The following is a 19,280-nucleotide window of genomic DNA, read 5'->3' as shown; positions in this document are numbered from 1 at the left end:
TGATTTTTGGTGCGTTTTTCTTTTTTTTTATTGTTTTGTGCTTACTGTGAGGATTATAGATATGTTTTTGATATCTGCGGGGCACACTGATACCGTTAAATGGAAGAAAGAATCTATATTGTTGTTGAGCACTTACTATTTTAAAATTGAAATTATGTTAAGTAAGATAGAAGCGCTATGTGTCTGGGTAAGCGCTGATTTTTTTGTGTGTTTCCTCTTTTCTTCTTTTGTTGTACTTACTATGATGATTATAGATATGTCCTTGAGGATTGCAGTGCACATGGACAGTGTTAAATGGAAAAAAGAATTTATATTGTTGTTGAGCACTTATTATTTTAAAATTGAATATTTCACAGGTATAGGATGGGCAGCTTTCTTTTTATTACGTAGGGTTTCCCCTTTTTCCCCTTTTTTTTTTTTCTCTCCCTTCTTCTTCTTTTCCCTCTCTCTCGCCGGTCCTCTCGCCCCTCTCTTCCCCCTCCCACCTCTGGGGTTATGTTAATTTAGATCATAGCTTAAAAATAGCTTATCAGTGCACCTATATTTTTAATATATCTAATGGCAGTTAGGATCAATATCCTTTCTTGGAATGTAGGGGGCATTACGTCGCCTAGAAAACGCAAATTGATTATTAAACATCTGTTGAAGTTTAATCCCGATATTGTGTTGTTACAGGAAACACATTTGAATCTGGCAGAAGCTATGAAATTAAAGTGTAAATGGGTAGGGGAATGTATTGCAGCTCCAGGAGTTAAAAGAAAATCAGGGGTAGCCATCTTGTTTCATAAAAATCTAGAGTATAATATTGTGAAGAAGGAGATTGACCCAGAGGGAAGATACCTGATACTACATATTCAGATTAATAGGTGTAATTTTATTATCTGTAATATATATGGTCCCAATTCTTTTTCGCCTATTTTCTGGGAAAATATTAGAAGTAAATTATTTCTGTCTTCAGCAGCTAATTTAGTTTTAGGGGGGGATTTTAATATGACGTTATGCCCCATTTTAGATAGATTGTCCTCAAAAAACCTTCGTGAAAATAACAAAGTAGCAAAATATTTTAAGTCTTTTTGTCATGAATTAAAATTAATTGATATATGGAGATTTAAAAATCCAGAAATCCGTAGTTTTTCATGTGAGTCTAAATCCCACATGACATTCTCGAGGATTGATATGTTCTTAATTTCTAAACCACTTGCCTTATGTAGATCAGAAGCAAATATCTATGATATTGTTATCTCTGATCATGCGGTAATCTCTTTCACTTTGGTGGCCATCTCCCCCCCTAAGGCCCAGAATACGTCTTTTTTTTTTCCCCGATTCTTGATGGATAGTCCTAAGTTCAGCAACTGATTAAAACAGAAGTGGAAGGATTATGTTACCTTCAATATAGGACAATTTAGTAAACCAGAGGTATTCTGGGAAGCAGCGAAAGCTGTATTAAGGGGGGAAATTAAGCTTTACTTATCCACCTGGAAGAAGAAAAAGCTGGAGCAAGAATTACAGTTAACAGCACAAGTTAGAAACGCGCTTAGGAAATTTTATGTCGATCAGACAAGAGATAACTGGGATAGATATTGCAAATTGAAAAGGGAAAGAGATATCTTCTTCAAACAAAGGTCACAGGAAGATGAATTGAAAATAAATTATCAATTCAGAGGTCATTATGGGGCCTCAGCGAAATTTCTGGCTAAAGTAGCTATGGTGAGAAAAAGTAAGAATATTATCTCGACTATTAAAAGGGGGAATATAAAATATACTAATACAGAGGATATTAGTCAGACATTTTTTAACGTATTCCAACGGCTTTACGCAGAAACTCAGGTTAATGCGGACAACGCATTAAATTTCTGGGCGAGTGTCAATCTCCCCAATATTTCGGAGGAGAATTTATCAGAGCTCAACAGACCTATCTCAGAGGAGGAAGTTCTTGAGGCTATACAATCAGCTAATCTTAATAAATCACCAGGACCGGATGCTATACCGATAGAATTTTATAAAATTCTGAAGGAAGAAGTAAAATTATCATTAGTGAACTTGTTTAATTACTATTTTTCTGCTGGTAACTCTATGTCTAATTATTTTTCGGCTGCCCGTATATCTCTGATTCTAAAGAAAGGTAAAGACCCGGAAGATCCAGGGTCATATAGGCCTATATCAGTACTCAATGCTGATTATAAATTGCTGGCTGCTATTATTTCGATTAGGCTGGCCAAGGTATTAGATGGGATTATCCATCCAGATCAAACTGGATTTATGAGGGATAGGAATTCGCTTAAGAATATTCGTCAAGTGACTACATTTCTAGATTATGCATGGAATCTAGATCCCAAGAACGAACAATATAAAAAGATTTCTGAAGCAGCTATTTTAACAGTAGATGCTGAGAAGGCCTTTGATGCAGTGAACTGGAACTATTTATTTACAGCATTGGAACGATTTGGATTCAAGAAACAGTTCCTGGAATTCGTCAGGAATTTATATAAAAACCCGATTTCATTTCTCTGCATCAATGGCCATTCCTCCCCATATATTCCACTTAAAAGAGGGACAAGACAAGGGTGTCCCCTCTCCCCTTTACTCTTCAATTTAGCTTTAGAGCCTTTTGCTATCTTATTGCGGGATAGGCTATTAGGGGTTCAACTTGGTTCCTTTAGTTTAAATACTCTCTTATATGCGGATGATTTGTTAATATTCTTGGACAAGGCACAATTTTCCATCCCCATATTGCTACAATTATTTAAAAAATTTCCTCCTTCTCAGGTTATAAAATAAATTTCGATAAGAGTGAACTCCTCTGGGTAGATAAGAAAGGATCCAACTGGAAAGATCACCCCTTTAAAGTGGTTGAGTTCTTTCGATATCTAGGTATTATCTTTCATAGAAACCCAACAACTTGGTATAAGTTAAATTTCCCTCCGATATTACAAAAAATTAAAAACGATCTTGAAAACTGGGCCTCGCTTCCCATCTCATTGACTGCTAGAATTAATCTGATTAAATCTATTATCTTTCCTAGAGTTCTATATCTGCTCCAGAATCTCCCGTTATTTATGACCAATAAAGATATTGGTAATGTACAGTCTTGGGTATCTAAATTTATATGGGGTAATAAGAAGCCAAGGATTAGTCTTAGTAAACTGATGCAGAAACGTCCTAGGGCAGGCCTGGCCTTACCAGACTTTAGGCTTTACAACTTGGCTAGCTTAGTCAAACTGGCCTTCGATTGGATCACAGGGGTAGATAAGTTCGTGACAACAGAGCTAGAATCGTTCCTCATCTCCCCTTTCTCATTGAAAGCGGTTCTTCATTGCCCGGTACCAAAGTTACCCTCAAATCTTAGTAAACTAATTTCCCTTAAAAATATTATTATAGCTTGGCAAAAAATTTGTCGAATATTAAAAATCTCCCCATTCTTTTCGGAATATCTCCCTATAGTAGGTAACCCTGAATTTACTCCGGGCATAAATCAGAGAGTGTTTAGACTATGGGCCGAAGCTGGACTGATTTATGTTTATCAGTTATTTGATGATAATCAGTTATTACCCTCAGAATTATTATTTCAAAGGTTTAATCTACATTGTTCGAATTTATTTGCCTATTTTCAACTAAGGCATTACATATTCACACAAAAATGGAATTTGGAATTTCTAAGGGATTGGATAGACATTAAAAATATTATCCGGCAATTCTCTCTGGGTCAGTCTTCGATATCACTGATCTATGATATCCTTCTGGCTAGACAGGGTGAATTATGTGTAGATAATCTATATAACTTCTGGAAGAAATATTTGCCAGAATTAGAGGAGAACAGGATTGAGCGAAGCTTCACAGAGTTAGACAAATTGGAAAGAAGCGCATCTAAAACTAGTCAATAATTATTATCTTTCCCCAGATAAAAAGGTTAGATTCTATCCTTCTCAGAATTATGCTTGCCCAAGATGTTCTTTGGATAGGGCGGATATTCTCCATATGTTTTGGTCTTGTCCAAAGATTCAACAATATTGGCAAAAGATAAGATTCTGGTATAGCAAAATCTATAGAGATATGGCACCATTCACGGCTGATGAGGTAGTTTTTCTAACTAATGCTGAGTTACGCCCTAAGAGGGCGATAAAGATATTTAACACAATTATTATAATTGCGAGACAGTTAATCACTAAAGGCTGGAAAGATCATACAGCTCCTAGAATCACAGGGTTCTTGAAAGAAATCCAGTTCCAAATTTTATTTGAATCCTTTCATACTAAATTTACAGCTGAACGTAAGGTCAGGGCCTTTCTTCTGGATTGGTCTCCATTAATTATTTCTTACCCATTACAGATTCAAAGACGTATTTTACAACCCTTCTTAAATTCTATAGCCTTTTTGGAATTGGTTATATTAGAAGTATTCCAGTCAACATGGATAGCGGGTCCCCGGGAGATAACATTATGAAATAGTAATTGTGAAATAATAAGTAAAAAAAGAGAAGAGGTGGGGCAAGCAGGGGAGGTGGGGGGTGGGTGGACGGGCGAGAGAGAGAGAGAAAGTGTATAGTATAGAGAATTTTTTTTTTTTTTTTTTTCTCTTTTCTTTTTCTTTTTCTTTTCTTTTCTCTTTCCCCCGCCTCATTAGTGGTTTAAATATTTATAAAATTTCCAGCGATATAATTGGCTAGATTCTAAAAAGTCAGGTATTAGTATTCACTTGTTTTTTTTATGTTTGCTTGATATTATTTACTATTGTCATTTTCTGTATTTCTGTTTTCCTATATGTATGATGGCCTTGCATGGCATAATGAAATACAACCTGACATGTATTTACTTTTTATGTTCTTGCTGTTGCTGGAATCAATAAAGATACTTGAAAAAAAAAAAAGATACAAGTTAATCAGAGGTAAAAAGTATATTAATATAACCATGTTGGTTATGCAAAACTGTGGAATGGGTAATAAAGGGATTATCTATTCTTTTAAACAATAACAATTCTGGAGTAGACTGTCCCTTTATTGTGCAGTACTGGCCATCAGATGTGTTCACATCTTTTTGTCCACTAGTAATATTAGCAATTAATATATATAACTGTCTAAACAAGCATCTGCACTAACTAGCCCATTAGGCACTCCTCTAGTAACTTTCTCCTAATGTGCATTTGTGCCTTTTCTTTGGCAATTCCATTATGTAATCAATTATTTTGTGTCTCAAACAATGCATATTATGATTTTTACATGTATTATTTTCCATCTTTGCACATATGAGTCTTTCTTTAGCTTGCCTCTGTATTCTTTTACATTGTGGGTGTTTTGGTGCTGACTGGACTATGCAGGTCAAGGGAATTAAGGGAGGGAGTTGGGTTCCTTGTTTAAGTAGGCTAGGTGGTCTGGTGTGATCTGGGAGGGGGCTGAGGTGGCTGAGTGTCCGCATCAGATGCAGCAGCAAATCTGTCTCAACTGCCTTTACAAGGTAAAAATAAAAGGTTGCCTTATAGTGTAGACTATGTGATTATTAAAAGAAATAAAAAAATCACAAATGGGTCATTCACAAGTGAGATGGCACTATATAGATGAATAGTGCAAATAGGCAGGCTGGATGTCGCAACCACGAGCTGGTTCCCGGCAACCACCTCCAGGGGAAATCCTCAGAAACCAATATGTGGCAACATGCAATCAGGATAAATCCAGCAGTCACTTTCCGCAAACAGTACACTGAAGATGTGTCACAATCTCATAAGCTTTTTAGAAACACTGCCTTTGTTTGGCTTTTTAATTGAACAGGTATAGCAATACGAATAAGACAGATTTATCTTAAGCATTCTGATAAAATTCTCACTTCAATTATTAAAGTACATTTCCCCCCTTAATAGTCTGTATTTAGGTTTAGAAGTTTCTTGTAGGTGCTGTGGTTACTGAGGCCTAATGAGCCTGGAAGAGAGTTTTCTTATTCAGTGTTCAGGTTTGAGGATGGGTTGGGGGGGGGGGGGTAGCTCATTCTTTATCAAGGGGGGTGAGGGTTCAAATCAACTCCAAAGGCAGGGAGTGGTGAGCACTTCTTTGGGGTCTATAGAGCAGAAGTAAAAGGGGTTTTCTGGAGTTGGTGACCACCCTGATGGGAGGGGGAAGCTTTTGGTTCATGCGATAACCCTTTCCTGTAGACTCAAGCCGGTGCTAGTGGAGGGGATGGTCATGTTGAGCTGTTAAATGATGTATGAGTTATATCAGAGGAGGAAAATTGTGGTTTTCAGAAGTCTTTCCACCTTGCTTATTAATGAATGGGTGAGCTATTTGTTGCAGAATAGACCACTTGGGATAGGTGTGATGGCTGTTAAATATCCAAAAGGACAAAGTTACAACTTGGAGTGTTAAACAGTGTTGAAAGATTTTGGGTGAGTTCTTCACAGAATATAAGGGGTTTACCTCTTTTTGTGTTGCAAGATCACCAGGAGCAATCCCAGTAGTGATCATGACAGAGTTCCCTCAAAGGGATGTGGCATTCAACTTGGTTGAGGAGGGTGCCTCTGAAGATCTTAGGAGTAGAGACCCTGCGCTGGTCGAGGGTTCATCGGTACAAAGGAGTGAGCAGAGGATGGAAACTGTGGCAGGTGGGCATGGGCCACAGGAGATTGGTGTGTGCATTGACTTTCTCGTTGATACATAGGCTATTTTCTAAAAAACAGAATTTATGCTTACCTGATAAATTACTTTCTCTTACGGTGTATCCAGTCCACAGATTCATCCTTACTTGTGGGATATTCTCAATCCCTACAGGAAGTGGCAAAGAGAGCACACAGCAGAGCTGTCCATATAGCTCCCCTCAGGCTCCGCCCCCCCAGTCATTCGACCGATGGTTTGGAGAAAAAGGAGAAACTATAGGGTGCAGTGGTGACTGTAGTTTTACTAAATAAATTTGAACCTGACTTAATTGCCAGGGCGGGCCGTGGACTGGATACACCGTAAGAGAAAGTAATTTATCAGGTAAGCATAAATTCTGTTTTCTCTTACATGGTGTATCCAGTCCACGGATTCACCCTTACTTGTGGGATACCAATACCAAAGCTTTAGGACACGGATGAAGGGAGGGAACAAGTCAGGTAACCTAAACGGAAGGCACCACTGCTTGCAATACCTGTCTCCCAAAAATAGCCTCCGAAGAAGCAAAAGTATTGAATTTGTAAAATTTGGCAAATGTATGCAGTGAAGACCAAGTTGCTGCCTTACAAATCTGTTCAACAGAAGCCTCATTCTTGAAAGCCCATGTGGAAGCCACGGCTCTGGTGGAATGAGCTGTAATTCGTTCAGGAGGCTGCTGTCCAGCAGTCTCATAAGCCAATCGGATGATGCTTTTCAGCCAGAAGGAAAGAGAGGTAGCAGTCGCTTTCTGACCTCTCCTCTTACCAGAATATACAACAAACAAGGATGATGTTTGTCTGAAATACTTAGTTACATTTAAATAGAATTTTAAAGCACGAACCACATCAAGATTGTGTAACAGTCGTTCCTTCTTAGAAGCTGGATTAGGGCACAGAGAAGGAACAATGATTTCCTGGTTAATATTCTTATTAGAAACCACTTTTGGAAGGAAACCAGGTTTGGTACGCAAAACAACCTTATCTGCATGGAACACCAGATAGGGTGAGTTATACTGCAAAGCAGACAATTCAGAAACTCTTCGAGCAGAAGAAATAGCTACCAAAAACAAAACTTTCCATGATAACTTAATATCTATGGAATGTAAAGGTTCAAACGGAACCCCTTCAAGAACTGAAAGAACTAAATTTAGACTCCATGGAGGAGCCACAGGTTTGTAAACAGGCTTGATTCTAACTAGAGCCTGTGCAAACGCCTGAACGTCTGGCACAGCTGCCAGACGCTTGTGTAACAGGATAGACAGAGCAGATATCTGTCCCTTTAAGGAACTAGCTGACAAACCTTTCTCCAATCCTTCTTGGAGAAAAGACAATATCCTTGGAATCCTAATCTTACTCCACGAGTAACCCTTGGATTCACACCAACAAAGATATTTCCGCCATATCTTATGGTAAATTTTCCTGGTGACAGGCTTTCTGGCCTGGATCAGAGTATCTATAACTGATTCAGAGAACCCACGCTTAGCTAGAATTAAGCGTTCAATCTCCAAGCAGTCAGTTGCAGAGAAACTAGATTTGGATGCTTGAAAGGACCTTGGATTAGAAGATCCTGCCTCAATGGCAGTTTCCATGGTGGAACCGATGACATGTCCACTAGGTCTGCATACCAAGTCCTGCGTGGCCACGCAGGCGCTATCAGAATTACCGAAGCCTTCTCCTGTTTGATTCCGGCTACTAGCCGAGGGAGAAGAGGAAACGGTGGAAAGACATAAGCTAGACTGAATGACCAAGGCGCTACTAAAGCATCTATCAATGCCGCCTTGGGATCCCTGGATCTGGATCCGTAAAGGGGAAGTTTGGTGTTCTGACGGGACGCCATCAGATCCAACTCTGGAATGCCCCATAGCTGGGCAAAAACCTCCGGGTGGAGTTCCCACTCCCCCGGGTGAAAAGTCTGACGACTCAGAAAATCCGCCTCCCAGTTGTCTACTCCTGGGATGTGAATTGCAGATAGGTGGCAGGAGTGATCCACCGCCCATTTGATGATCTTGGTTACTTCCTTCATTGCTAGGGAACTCTTTGTTCCTCCCTGATGATTGATGTGCGCTACAGTCGTGATGTTGTCCGACTGAAATCTGATGAATTTGGCCAAGTTGAGGCCAAGCTTGGAGCGTATTGAATATCGCTCTCAGTTCCAAAATGTTTATCGGGAGAAGAGATTCTTCCCGAGACCATAGACCCTGAGCTTTCAGAGAGTCCCATACCGCACCCCAGCCTAACAGACTGGCATTGGTCGTGACAATGATCCACTCTGGTCTGCGGAAGCTCATTCCCTGAGACAGGTGATCCTGAGACAACCAGAGAAGAGAGTCTCTGGTTTTCTGGTCCATTTGTATTTGAGGAGACAAATCTGCATAATCCCCATTCCACTGCTTGAGCATGCACAGTTGCAGTGGTCTTAGATGAATTCGGGCAAAAAGGGACTACGTCCATTGCCGCAACCATTAATCCGATTACCTCCATGCACTGAGCCACCGAAAGCCGAGGAATGGAATGAAGAACTCGGCAAGTAGTTAAAAGCTTTGACTTCCTGACCTCTGTCAGAAATATTTTAATTTCTACCGAGTCTATTAGTGTTCCCAGGAAGGGAACCCTTGTGAGCGGGGACAGAGAACTCTTTTCTACGTTCACCTTCCACCCGTGAGACCTTAGAAAGGCCAGAACCATGTCCGTATGAGCCTTGGCTCTGTGAAAAGACGCCTGTATTAAGATGTCGTCTAGGTAAGGTGCTACTGCAATGCCCCGCGGTCTTAGTAACGCTAGAAGGGACTCTAGCACCTTTGTGAAAATTCTGGGAGCGGTGGCCAACCCGAAAGGAAGGTCCACGAACTGGTAATGCGTGTCCAGAAAGGCGAACCTTAGGAACTGATGATGATCTTTGTAGATAGGAATATGTAGGTACGCATCCTTTAGATCCACGGTAGTCATATATTGACCTTCCTGGATCATCGGCAAGATTGTCCAAATGGTTTCCATTTTGAAAGATGGAACTCTGAGGAATTTGTTTAGAATCTTTAGATCCAGGATTGGCCTGAAAGTTCCTTCCTTTTTGGGAACTACAAACAGGTTTGAGTAAAATCCCAGTCCTTGTTCTGCAACTGGAAATGGGTGTATCACTCCCATTTTTAGAAGATCTTCTATACAGCGTAACAACGTCTCTTTCTTTGTCTGGTCTGAAGACAAACGAGAAATGTGGAACCTTCCCCTTGGGGGAGAGTCCTTGAATTCTAGAAGATACCCCTGAGCAACAATTTCTAATGCCCAGGGATCTGGAACATCTCTTGCCCAAGCCTGAGCAAAGAGAGAAAGTCTGCCCCCTACTAGATCCGGTCCCGGATCGGGGGCTACCCCTTCATGCTGTCTTGGTAGCAGACGCAGGTTTCTTGGCCTGTTTACCCTTGTTCCAGCCCTGCAAGGGTTTCCAGGTTGCTTTGGGCTGTGAAGCGTTACCCTCCTGCTTTGCGGCAGCAGAGGTTGAAGCAGGTCCGCTCCTGAAGTTGCGAAAGGAGCGAAAATTAGCCTTGTTTTTGGCCTTAAACAGTCTATATCCTGCGGGAGGGCATGGCCCTTCCCCCCAGTGATATCCGCAATAATTTCTTTCAACTCGGGACCAAAAAGGGTCTTCCACTTGAAAGGAATGTTTAGTAACTTTGTTTTGGACGACACGTCAGCCGACCAAGATTTGAGCCAAAGCGCTCTTAGCGCCATAATGGCAAAACCTGAATTTTTTGCCGCTAACTTAGCTAATTGGAAAGCGGCATCAGTGATAAAAGAATTAGCCAGCTTTAGAGCATGAATTCTCCCTCTGGAGCGACTCCTCCAGCGCCTCAAACCAAAAAGCCGCTGCAGTAGTTACAGGAATAATGCAGGCAATTGGATGAAGAAGGAAACCTTGTTGAACAAAGATTTTCTTCAGTAAACCTTCCAATTTTTTTATCCATAGGATCTTTGAAAGCACAACTGTCTTCTATTGGGATAGTTGTACGCTTAGCAAGTGTTGAAACTGCTCCCTCTACCTTAGGGACCGTCTGCCACGCGTCCCGCCTGGGGTCATTTATGGGGAACATTTTCTTAAAGACAGGGGGGGAACAAAAGGTACACCTGGTCTCTCCCACTCCCTATCCACAATATCCGCAACCCTCTTCGGGATCGGAAACGCATCAGTGTATACAGGGACCTCTAAAAACCTTTCCATTTTACACAATTTTTCTGGGACCACCATGGGGTCACAATCATCCAGCGTAGCTAAAACCTCCTTAAGCAGGATGCGGAGGTGTTCCAGCTTAAATTTAAACGCTAAGGAATCTGACTCTGCCTGCTGAGGAACTTTTCCTGTGTCAGAAATTTCTCCCTCGGACAGACCGCCCCTCACTGCCACTTCAGAGTGTTGTGAGGGTACTACAGATAAATCATCCAAAGCTTCTGATTGCTCATTCTCTGTTCTTAAAACTGAGCTATCACGCTTCTTTGGAAAAACTGGCAGTTTGGATAAAAATGCTGCAAGGGAATTATCCATAACTGCTGCTAATTGTTGTAAGGTAATAGGGGCCAGTGCGCTAGAGGTACTAGGCATCGCTTGCGCGGGCGTAACTGGTGTCGACACATGGGGAGAGGAAGGACTGTCCTCGTTACCTTCCGTTAAAGAATCATCTTGGGCTACATTTTTAAGTGTCACTGCATGGTCTTTAAAATGTTTAGATACCTTAGCACACTTTAAACACAAATGCAATGGGGGTACCGCCATGGCTTTTAAACACATAGAACAAGGTCTATCTGAAGGCTCAGACATGTTTGGCAGACTTAGACAGCACTCAAATACAGTAAAAAACACTTTTTGAAAAAACGTTACTGTGCCTTTAAATAATAAAAAGCGCACACTTTTTTACCAAATCTCCAAAAAACATCCAATCTTTATGAAATTTTCACCATATGATCCTAATGCTTTGAAATGATTGCACACAAAGTTTCAAGACAATTAACCCCTTATTGCCCAAACCGGAGCAAATTGAAGCAGGCTACCGGTTAAACACACTACAGCACGATGCCACAGTCTCTGCTGTGGCTCTACCTTCCTTGGGGATTACTTTTGGATGAAAATAAGTCTCCCTGGAGTCCTCCAGCAATCTCTGGACTCTACACGTGAAGCTGTATGAAGCTGTCTTGCAAAAGAACTACTCAACTGAGGCGCGAAAATGAGGCCCCCTCCCTCTTCACTCCGGAGTTGTGGGGCCTTCCCAAGCCTAATAAGGTGTCTAAAAATATGCCAGGCATATTAAAACTCCAAAAAGTGTTCCAAATATAAAAAACACCTTTGCAAACATGAGATTATAGTAATAAAATAATCGATTTAGCCCATAACAGTGTCCACCAGTGTTTAAGCCCTTAACTAAGCCATCCTTCTATACTGAATCTCAGAATATGGCTTACCTTCCCACATGGGGATTTCTGTCAGTCTTCTAGCATTACCAAGTCTTGTTAGAAAAAAAGTGACTGAGCATACCTTAAGCAGTTAAGCCTGCAAACTGTTCCCCCCAACTGAAGTTCTCCGGTACTCAACAGTCCTGTGTGGGAACAGCAATGGATTTTAGTTACAACATGCTAAAATCTTTTTCCTAAATAGTAATAGAGTAAATAGAGTAAATAGTACAAACCGGCACTATTTTAAAATAACAAACTCTTGATAGAAGAAATAAAAACTACAAATCTAACACCACATACTTTTTACCCTCCCGTGGAGATGCTACTTGTTAGAGCGGCAAAGAGAATGACTGGGGGGCGGAGCCTGAGGGGAGCTATATGGACAGCTCTGCTGTGTGCTCTCTTTGCCACTTCCTGTAGGGATTGAGAATATCCCACAAGTAAGGATGAATCAGTGGACTGGATACACCATGTAAGAGAAAGTTGTATTTAGTTACAGATGTGGGTAGCACAGGTTTTGTTGTCATTTTAAGGGGCATACATACATACTAAAAATTATATACATTATGCAAACTACAAAATGTGGAACTGTCTGAAAATCATATTAACGCCATAGAGACAAAGGTATGGAAAAGGTATTATATATTGTAAAATGATAAAATACAAAAGAAGGCATTTTGTTGTCAGTGGCAAAGTAAGAAAATTGTAAACAACTTACCAAACAAGCGTTGGTGAAAAATGAACTTTCCTGCAATCAGCCCAGTTATAATAGCAATTATCCAGAGGATCACTTTGAGAACATTCCATCCACCTCCAGGGTATTTATAAAATACAAAAGAGAAACAATTTCCAACAACAATTATATTAGCCTCAGTCTGGCTGTGAGATACTGGATCCTCGGCAAAAATCAGAAAGTTGAAGAAGGTCACCAGGTAAGCAATAATTATTCGGGACCACGGATGCTGGAAATAGTACCGGAAGTCTTTACCCATCTCAACTGGAAGATTTCTGTTAAGAATACAATGCAGTGGTTACCTTCACATTGTTATAAAAATAGATATAGCAAGCAGAAATAATAAGTCAACAGGATTTCCAGGAAAGGAATTAAGGGGGAAACTGTACTGTAATTTGTTTCCCCGTTATTGTGTTACCAATAACATGTTAAACCAACTGCAGGGTATTAAATGTATTGTAAATTGCTCCTTAAGTTTATTTTCCAATTTACTTTTTTCTAACTGAAACCATCACCTATAATGAACATTTACAATGACACTAAAGTCAATATTAAACTTTCAAGATTCAGATAGAGCATGTAAAACTGAATATATATATATTATATATATATATATATATATATATATATATATATATATATATATATATATATATATATATATATATATATATATATATATATATATATACTTCCATTATCAAAATGTTCACAATGTTTTTATCTGCACACTTACCGAGGCATCAGCGTCATAGGGTACTTGCCTAGCACGCCCTGTTGATGTAGTACCTACGTCCTACCTTCTGCCTCATGATGCAACCCTTGCTGTCAGCTGTGACAGCTGAGAACACAGGCAGAGGCATCTGCCTTCATATGGTAAGGGAGTGCCATAGTTTGCATTGGCTTGTGGTGTTGCCGTGGGTGGTGTCGGAGGAAAGGAGGGAGGTGAGCGGTCAGCGCATCGTTAGAGGGGAAGGGAGGGATGGGCTGCTACACTACATAAATGGGTGAGGAAGGAGAGCCCTAGTGACAATTGGTTGGGGGGTAAGGGGGGGATCGCTGCACTGCAGAAAGAAAACAGAATTTATGCTTACCTGATAAATTACTTTCTCCAACGGTGTGTCCGGTCCACGGCGTCATCCTTACTTGTGGGACATTCTCTTCCCCAACAGGAAATGGCAAAGAGTCCCAGCAAAGCTGGTCACATGATCCCTCCTAGGCTCCGCCCACCCCAGTCATTCGACCGACGGACAGGAGGAAATATATATAGGAGAAACCATATAATACCGTGGTGACTGTAGTTAGAGAAAATAATTCATCAGACCTGATTAAAAAACCAGGGCTGGCCGTGGACCGGACACACCGTTGGAGAAAGTAATTTATCAGGTAAGCATAAATTCTGTTTTCTCCAACATTGGTGTGTCCGGTCCACGGCGTCATCCTAACTTGTGGGAACCAATACCAAAGCTTTAGGACACGGATGAAGGGAGGGAGCAAATCAGGTCACCTAAACGGAAGGAACCACAGCTTGCAAAACCTTTCTCCCAAAAATAGCCTCCGAAGAAGCAAAAGTATCAAATTTGTAAAATTTGGCAAAAGTGTGCAGTGAAGACCAAGTCGCTGCCTTACATATCTGGTCAACAGAAGCCTCGTTCTTGAAGGCCCATGTGGAAGCCACAGCCCTAGTGGAGTGAGCTGTGATTCTTTCAGGAGGCTGCCGTCCGGCAGTCTCATAAGCCAATCGGATAATGCTTTTAAGCCAAAAGGAAAGAGGTAGAAGTCGCTTTTTTACCTCTCCTTTTACCAGAATAAACAACAAACAAGGAAGATGTTTGTCTGAAATCTTTAGTAGCCTCTAAATAGAATTTTAGAGCACGGACTACGTCCAAATTGTGTAACAAACGTTCCTTCTTTGAAACTGGATTCGGACACAAAGAAGGTACAACTATCTCCTGGTTAATATTTTTGTTAGAAACAACTTTCGGAAGAAAACCAGGCTTAGTACGCAAAACCACCTTATCTGCATGGAACACCAGATAGGGCGGAGAACACTGCAGAGCAGATAACTCTGAAACTCTTCTAGCAGAAGAAATTGCAACTAAAAACAAAACTTTCCAAGATAGTAACTTAATATCTATGGAATGTAAAGGTTCAAACGGAACCCCTTGAAGAACTGAAAGAACTAGATTTAGACTCCAGGGAGGAGTCAAAGGTCTGTAAACAGGCTTGGTCCTAACCAGAGCCTGAACAAATGCTTGAACATCTGGCACGGCTGCCAGTCTTTTGTGAAGTAAAACAGATAAAGCAGAGATCTGTCCCATTAGAGAACTTGCAGATAATCCTTTCTCCAAACCTTCTTGTAGAAAGGATAGAATCTTAGGAATTTTTATCTTGTTCCATGGGAATCCTTTGGATTCACACCAACAGATATATTTTTTCCATATTTTATGGTAAATTTTTCTAGTTACAGGCTTTCTAGCCTGAATCAGAGTATCTATTACAGAATCTGAAAACCCACGCTTTGATAAAATCAAGCGTTCAATCTCCAAGCCGTCAGTTGGAGGGAAACCAGATTCGGATGTTCGAATGGACCCTGAACAAGAAGGTCCTGTCTCAAAGGTAGCTTCCATGGTGGAGCCGATGACATATTCACCAGGTCTGCATACCAAGTCCTGCGTGGCCACGCAGGAGCTATCAAAATCACTGAAGCCCTCTCCTGATTGATCCTGGCTACCAGCCTGGGAATAAGAGGAAACGGTGGGAATACATAAGCTAGGTTGAAGGTCCAAGGTGCTACTAGTGCATCTACTATAGTCGCCTTGGGATCCCTGGATCTGGACCCGTAGCAAGGAACCTTGAAGTTCTGACGAGACGCCATCAGATCCATGTCTGGAATGCCCCATAATTGAGTTATTTGGGCAAAGATTTCCGGATGGAGTTCCCACTCCCCCGGATGGAATGTCTGACGAAAATCCGCTTCCCAATTTTCCACTCCTGGGATGTGGATCGCAGACAAGTGGCAGGAGTGATCCTCCGCCCATTGAATTATCTTGGTCACTTCTTTCATCGCCAGGGAACTCCTTGTTCCCCCCTGATGATTGATATATGCAACGGTCGTCATGTTGTCTGATTGAAACCTTATGAATTTGGCCTTTGCTAGTTGAGGCCAAGCTCTGAGAGCATTGAATATCGCTCTCAGTTCCAGAATGTTTATCGGGAGAAGAGACTCTTCCCGAGACCATAGACCCTGAGCTTTCAGGGATTCCCAGACCGCGCCCCAGCCCACTAGACTGGCGTCGGTCGTGACAATGACCCACTCTGGTCTGCGGAAGCTCATTCCCTGTGACAGATTGTCCAGGGTCAGCCACCAACGGAGTGAATCTCTGGTCTTTTGATCTACTTGAATCATCGGAGACAAGTCTGTATAATCCCCATTCCACTGTCTGAGCATGCACAGTTGTAATGGTCTTAGATGAATTTGTGCAAAAGGAACTATGTCCATTGTTGCAACCATCAATCCTATTACTTCCATGCACTGCGCTATGGAAGGACGAGGAACAGAATGAAGTACTTGACAAGAGCTTAGAAGTTTGGATTTTCTGACCTCTGTCAGAAAAATCCTCATTTCTAAGGAATCTATTATTGTTCCCAAGAAGGGAACTCTTGTTGACGGGGACAGAGAACTTTTTTCTTTGTTCACCTTCCATCCGTGAGATCTGAGAAAGGCTAGGACGATGTCCGTATGAGCCTTTGCTTTTGACAGGGACGACGCTTGAATTAGGATGTCGTCCAAGTAAGGTACTACTGCAATGCCCCTTGGTCTTAGAACCGCTAGAAGGGACCCTAGTACCTTTGTGAAAATCCTTGGAGCAGTGGCTAATCCGAATGGAAGTGCCACAAACTGGTAATGCTTGTCCAGAAAAGCGAACCTTAGGAACTGATGATGTTCCTTGTGGATAGGAATATGTAGGTACGTATCCTTTAAATCCACGGTAGTCATAAATTGACTTTCCTGGATGGTGGGTAGGATCGTTCGAATAGTTTCCATTTTGAACGATGGTACCCTGAGAAATTTGTTTAGGATCTTCAGATCCAAAATTGGTCTGAATGTTCCCTCTTTTTTGGGAACTATGAACAGATTGGAATAAAATCCCATTCCTTGTTCTCTTATTGGAACTGGATGTATCACTCCCATCTTTAACAGGTCTTCTACACAATGTAAGAATGCCTGTCTCTTTATTTGGTTTGAAGATAAGTGAGACCTGTGGAACCTTCCCCTTGGGGGTAGTTCCTTGAATTCCAGGAGATAACCTTGAGAAACTATTTCTAGCGCCCAAGGATCCTGAACATCTCTTGCCCAAGCCTGAGCAAAGAGAGAGAGTCTGCCCCCCACTAGATCCGGTCCCGGATCGGGGGCTATCCCTTCATGCTGTTTTGGTAGCAGTGGTAGGCTTCTTGGCCTGCTTACCCTTGTTCCAGCCTTGCATTGGTTTCCAGGCTGGTTTGGGTTGTGAAGTATTACCCTCTTGCTTAGAGGATGCAGAATTAGATGCTGGTTCCGTTTCTGCGAAAGGTACGAAAATTAGGCTTATTTTTAGCCTTAAAAGACCTATCCTGTGGGAGGGCGTGGCCCTTTCCCCCAGTGATATCTGAAATAATCTCTTTCAAATCTGGTCCAAATAATGTTTTACCTTTGAAAGGAATGTTAAGCAATTTTGTCTTGGAAGACACATCCGCTGACCAAGACTTTAGCCAAAGCGCTCTGCGCGCCACGATAGCAAACCCTGAATTTTTCGCCGCTAATCTAGCTAATTGCAAAGCGGCATCTAAAACAAAAGAGTTAGCCAATTTAAGTGCTTGAACTCTGTCCATAACCTCCTCATACGAAGATTCTTTACTGAGCGACTTTTCTAGTTCCTCGAACCAGAAACACGCTGCCGTAGTGACAGGAACAATGCATGAAATTGGTTGTAGAAGGTAACCTTGCTGTACAAAAATCTTTTTAAGCAAACCCTCTAATTTTTTATCCATAGGATCTTTGAAAGCACAACTATCTTCGATAGGAATAGTAGTGCGTTTGTTTAGAGTAGAAACCGCCCCCTCGACCTTGGGGACTGTCTGCCATAAGTCCTTTCTGGGGTCGACTATAGGAAATAATTTCTTAAATATAGGGGGGGGAACAAAAAGGTATGCCGGGCTTTTCCCACTCTTTATTTACTATGTCCGCCACCCGCTTGGGTATAGGAAAAGCGTCGGGGGGCACCGGAACCTCTAGGAACTTGTCCATCTTACATAATTTCTCTGGAATGACCAAATTGTCACAATCATCCAGAGTAGATAACACCTCCTTAAGCAGTGCGCGGAGATGTTCTAATTTAAATTTAATTGTCACAACATCAGGTTCAGCTTGATGAGAAATTTTTCCTGAATCTGAGATTTCTCCATCAGACAAAACCTCCCTCATGGCCCCTTGAGATTGGTGTGAGGGTATGTCAGAACAGTTATCACCAGCGCCCTCTTGCTCTTCAGTGTTTAAAACAGAGCAATCGCGCTTTCTCTGATAAGTAGGCATTTTGGATAAAAGATTTGCTATGGAGTTATCCATTACAGCCGTTAATTGTTGCATGGTAATAAGTATTGGCGCACTAGATGTACTAGGGGCCTCCTGTGTGGGCAAAACTGGTGTAGACACAGTAGGGGATGATGTAGTATCATGTTTACCCCCCTCATTTGAGGAATCATCTTGGGCAATATCATTATCTGTGGCATTACTGTCCTTACTTTGTTTGGACACTATGGCACAATTATCACATAAATTTAAATGGGGAGACACATTGGCTTTCATACATATAGAACATAGCTTATCTGATGGTACAGACATGTTAAACAGGCTTAAACTTGTCAACAAAGCACAAAAAAACGTTTTAAAATAAAACCGTTACTGTCTCTTTAAATTTCAAACTGAAAAAACTTTATTACTGAATATGTGAAAAAGTATGAAGGAATTGTTCAAAAATTACCAAAATTTCAACACAGTGTCTTAAAGCATTAAAAGTATTGCACACCAAATTTCAGAGCTTTAACCCTTAAAATAACGGAACCGGAGCCGTTTTTAAATTTGACCCCTATACAGTCCCAGCTATATGCTTTGCTGAGACCCAACCAAGCCCAGAGGGGAATACGATACCAAATGACGCCTTCTAGAAGCTTTTTTAGTGATTCTTAGATCCTCACACATGCATCTGCATGCCTTGCTCTCCAAAAACAACTGCGCAGTAATGGCGCGAAAATGAGGCTCAGTCTATAACTAGAAAGGCCCCCAGACTAAAAAAAGGTGTCCAACACAGTGCCTGCCGTTTTTTAAACGTTCCCCAAGATTATAATGCCAATTATTAGCTAGAATCTGCATAATATGCCCCAATAAAGCAATCGTTTTAGCCCATAAAAATGTCTACCAGTTTTTAAGCCCTTTTTTAAGCCCTTTATTCTTTTATGTTTGACT

The 19,280-nt window shown here is 41.2% G+C and overlaps 1 protein-coding gene across 1 annotated transcript in view; it reads right to left on the bottom strand.

Annotated features, from left to right (window-relative positions):
* TMEM117 (transmembrane protein 117) overlaps positions 1 to 19,280 on the bottom strand; it is a 1,400,775-nt gene that overhangs the window by 1,310,521 nt on the left and 70,974 nt on the right. The window contains exon 2 of the mRNA XM_053719203.1: positions 12,764 to 13,053. Within this exon, the coding sequence (XP_053575178.1) occupies positions 12,764 to 13,037 (274 nt within the window). The 5' untranslated portion in view covers positions 13,038 to 13,053. The remainder of the gene's footprint in view (positions 1 to 12,763; positions 13,054 to 19,280) is intronic.

Source organism: Bombina bombina, chromosome 6 (assembly GCF_027579735.1).
Source record: "Bombina bombina isolate aBomBom1 chromosome 6, aBomBom1.pri, whole genome shotgun sequence".
Lineage (NCBI taxonomy): Eukaryota > Metazoa > Chordata > Amphibia > Anura > Bombinatoridae > Bombina > Bombina bombina.
This window is presented reverse-complemented; position numbering and strand designations above follow the sequence as displayed.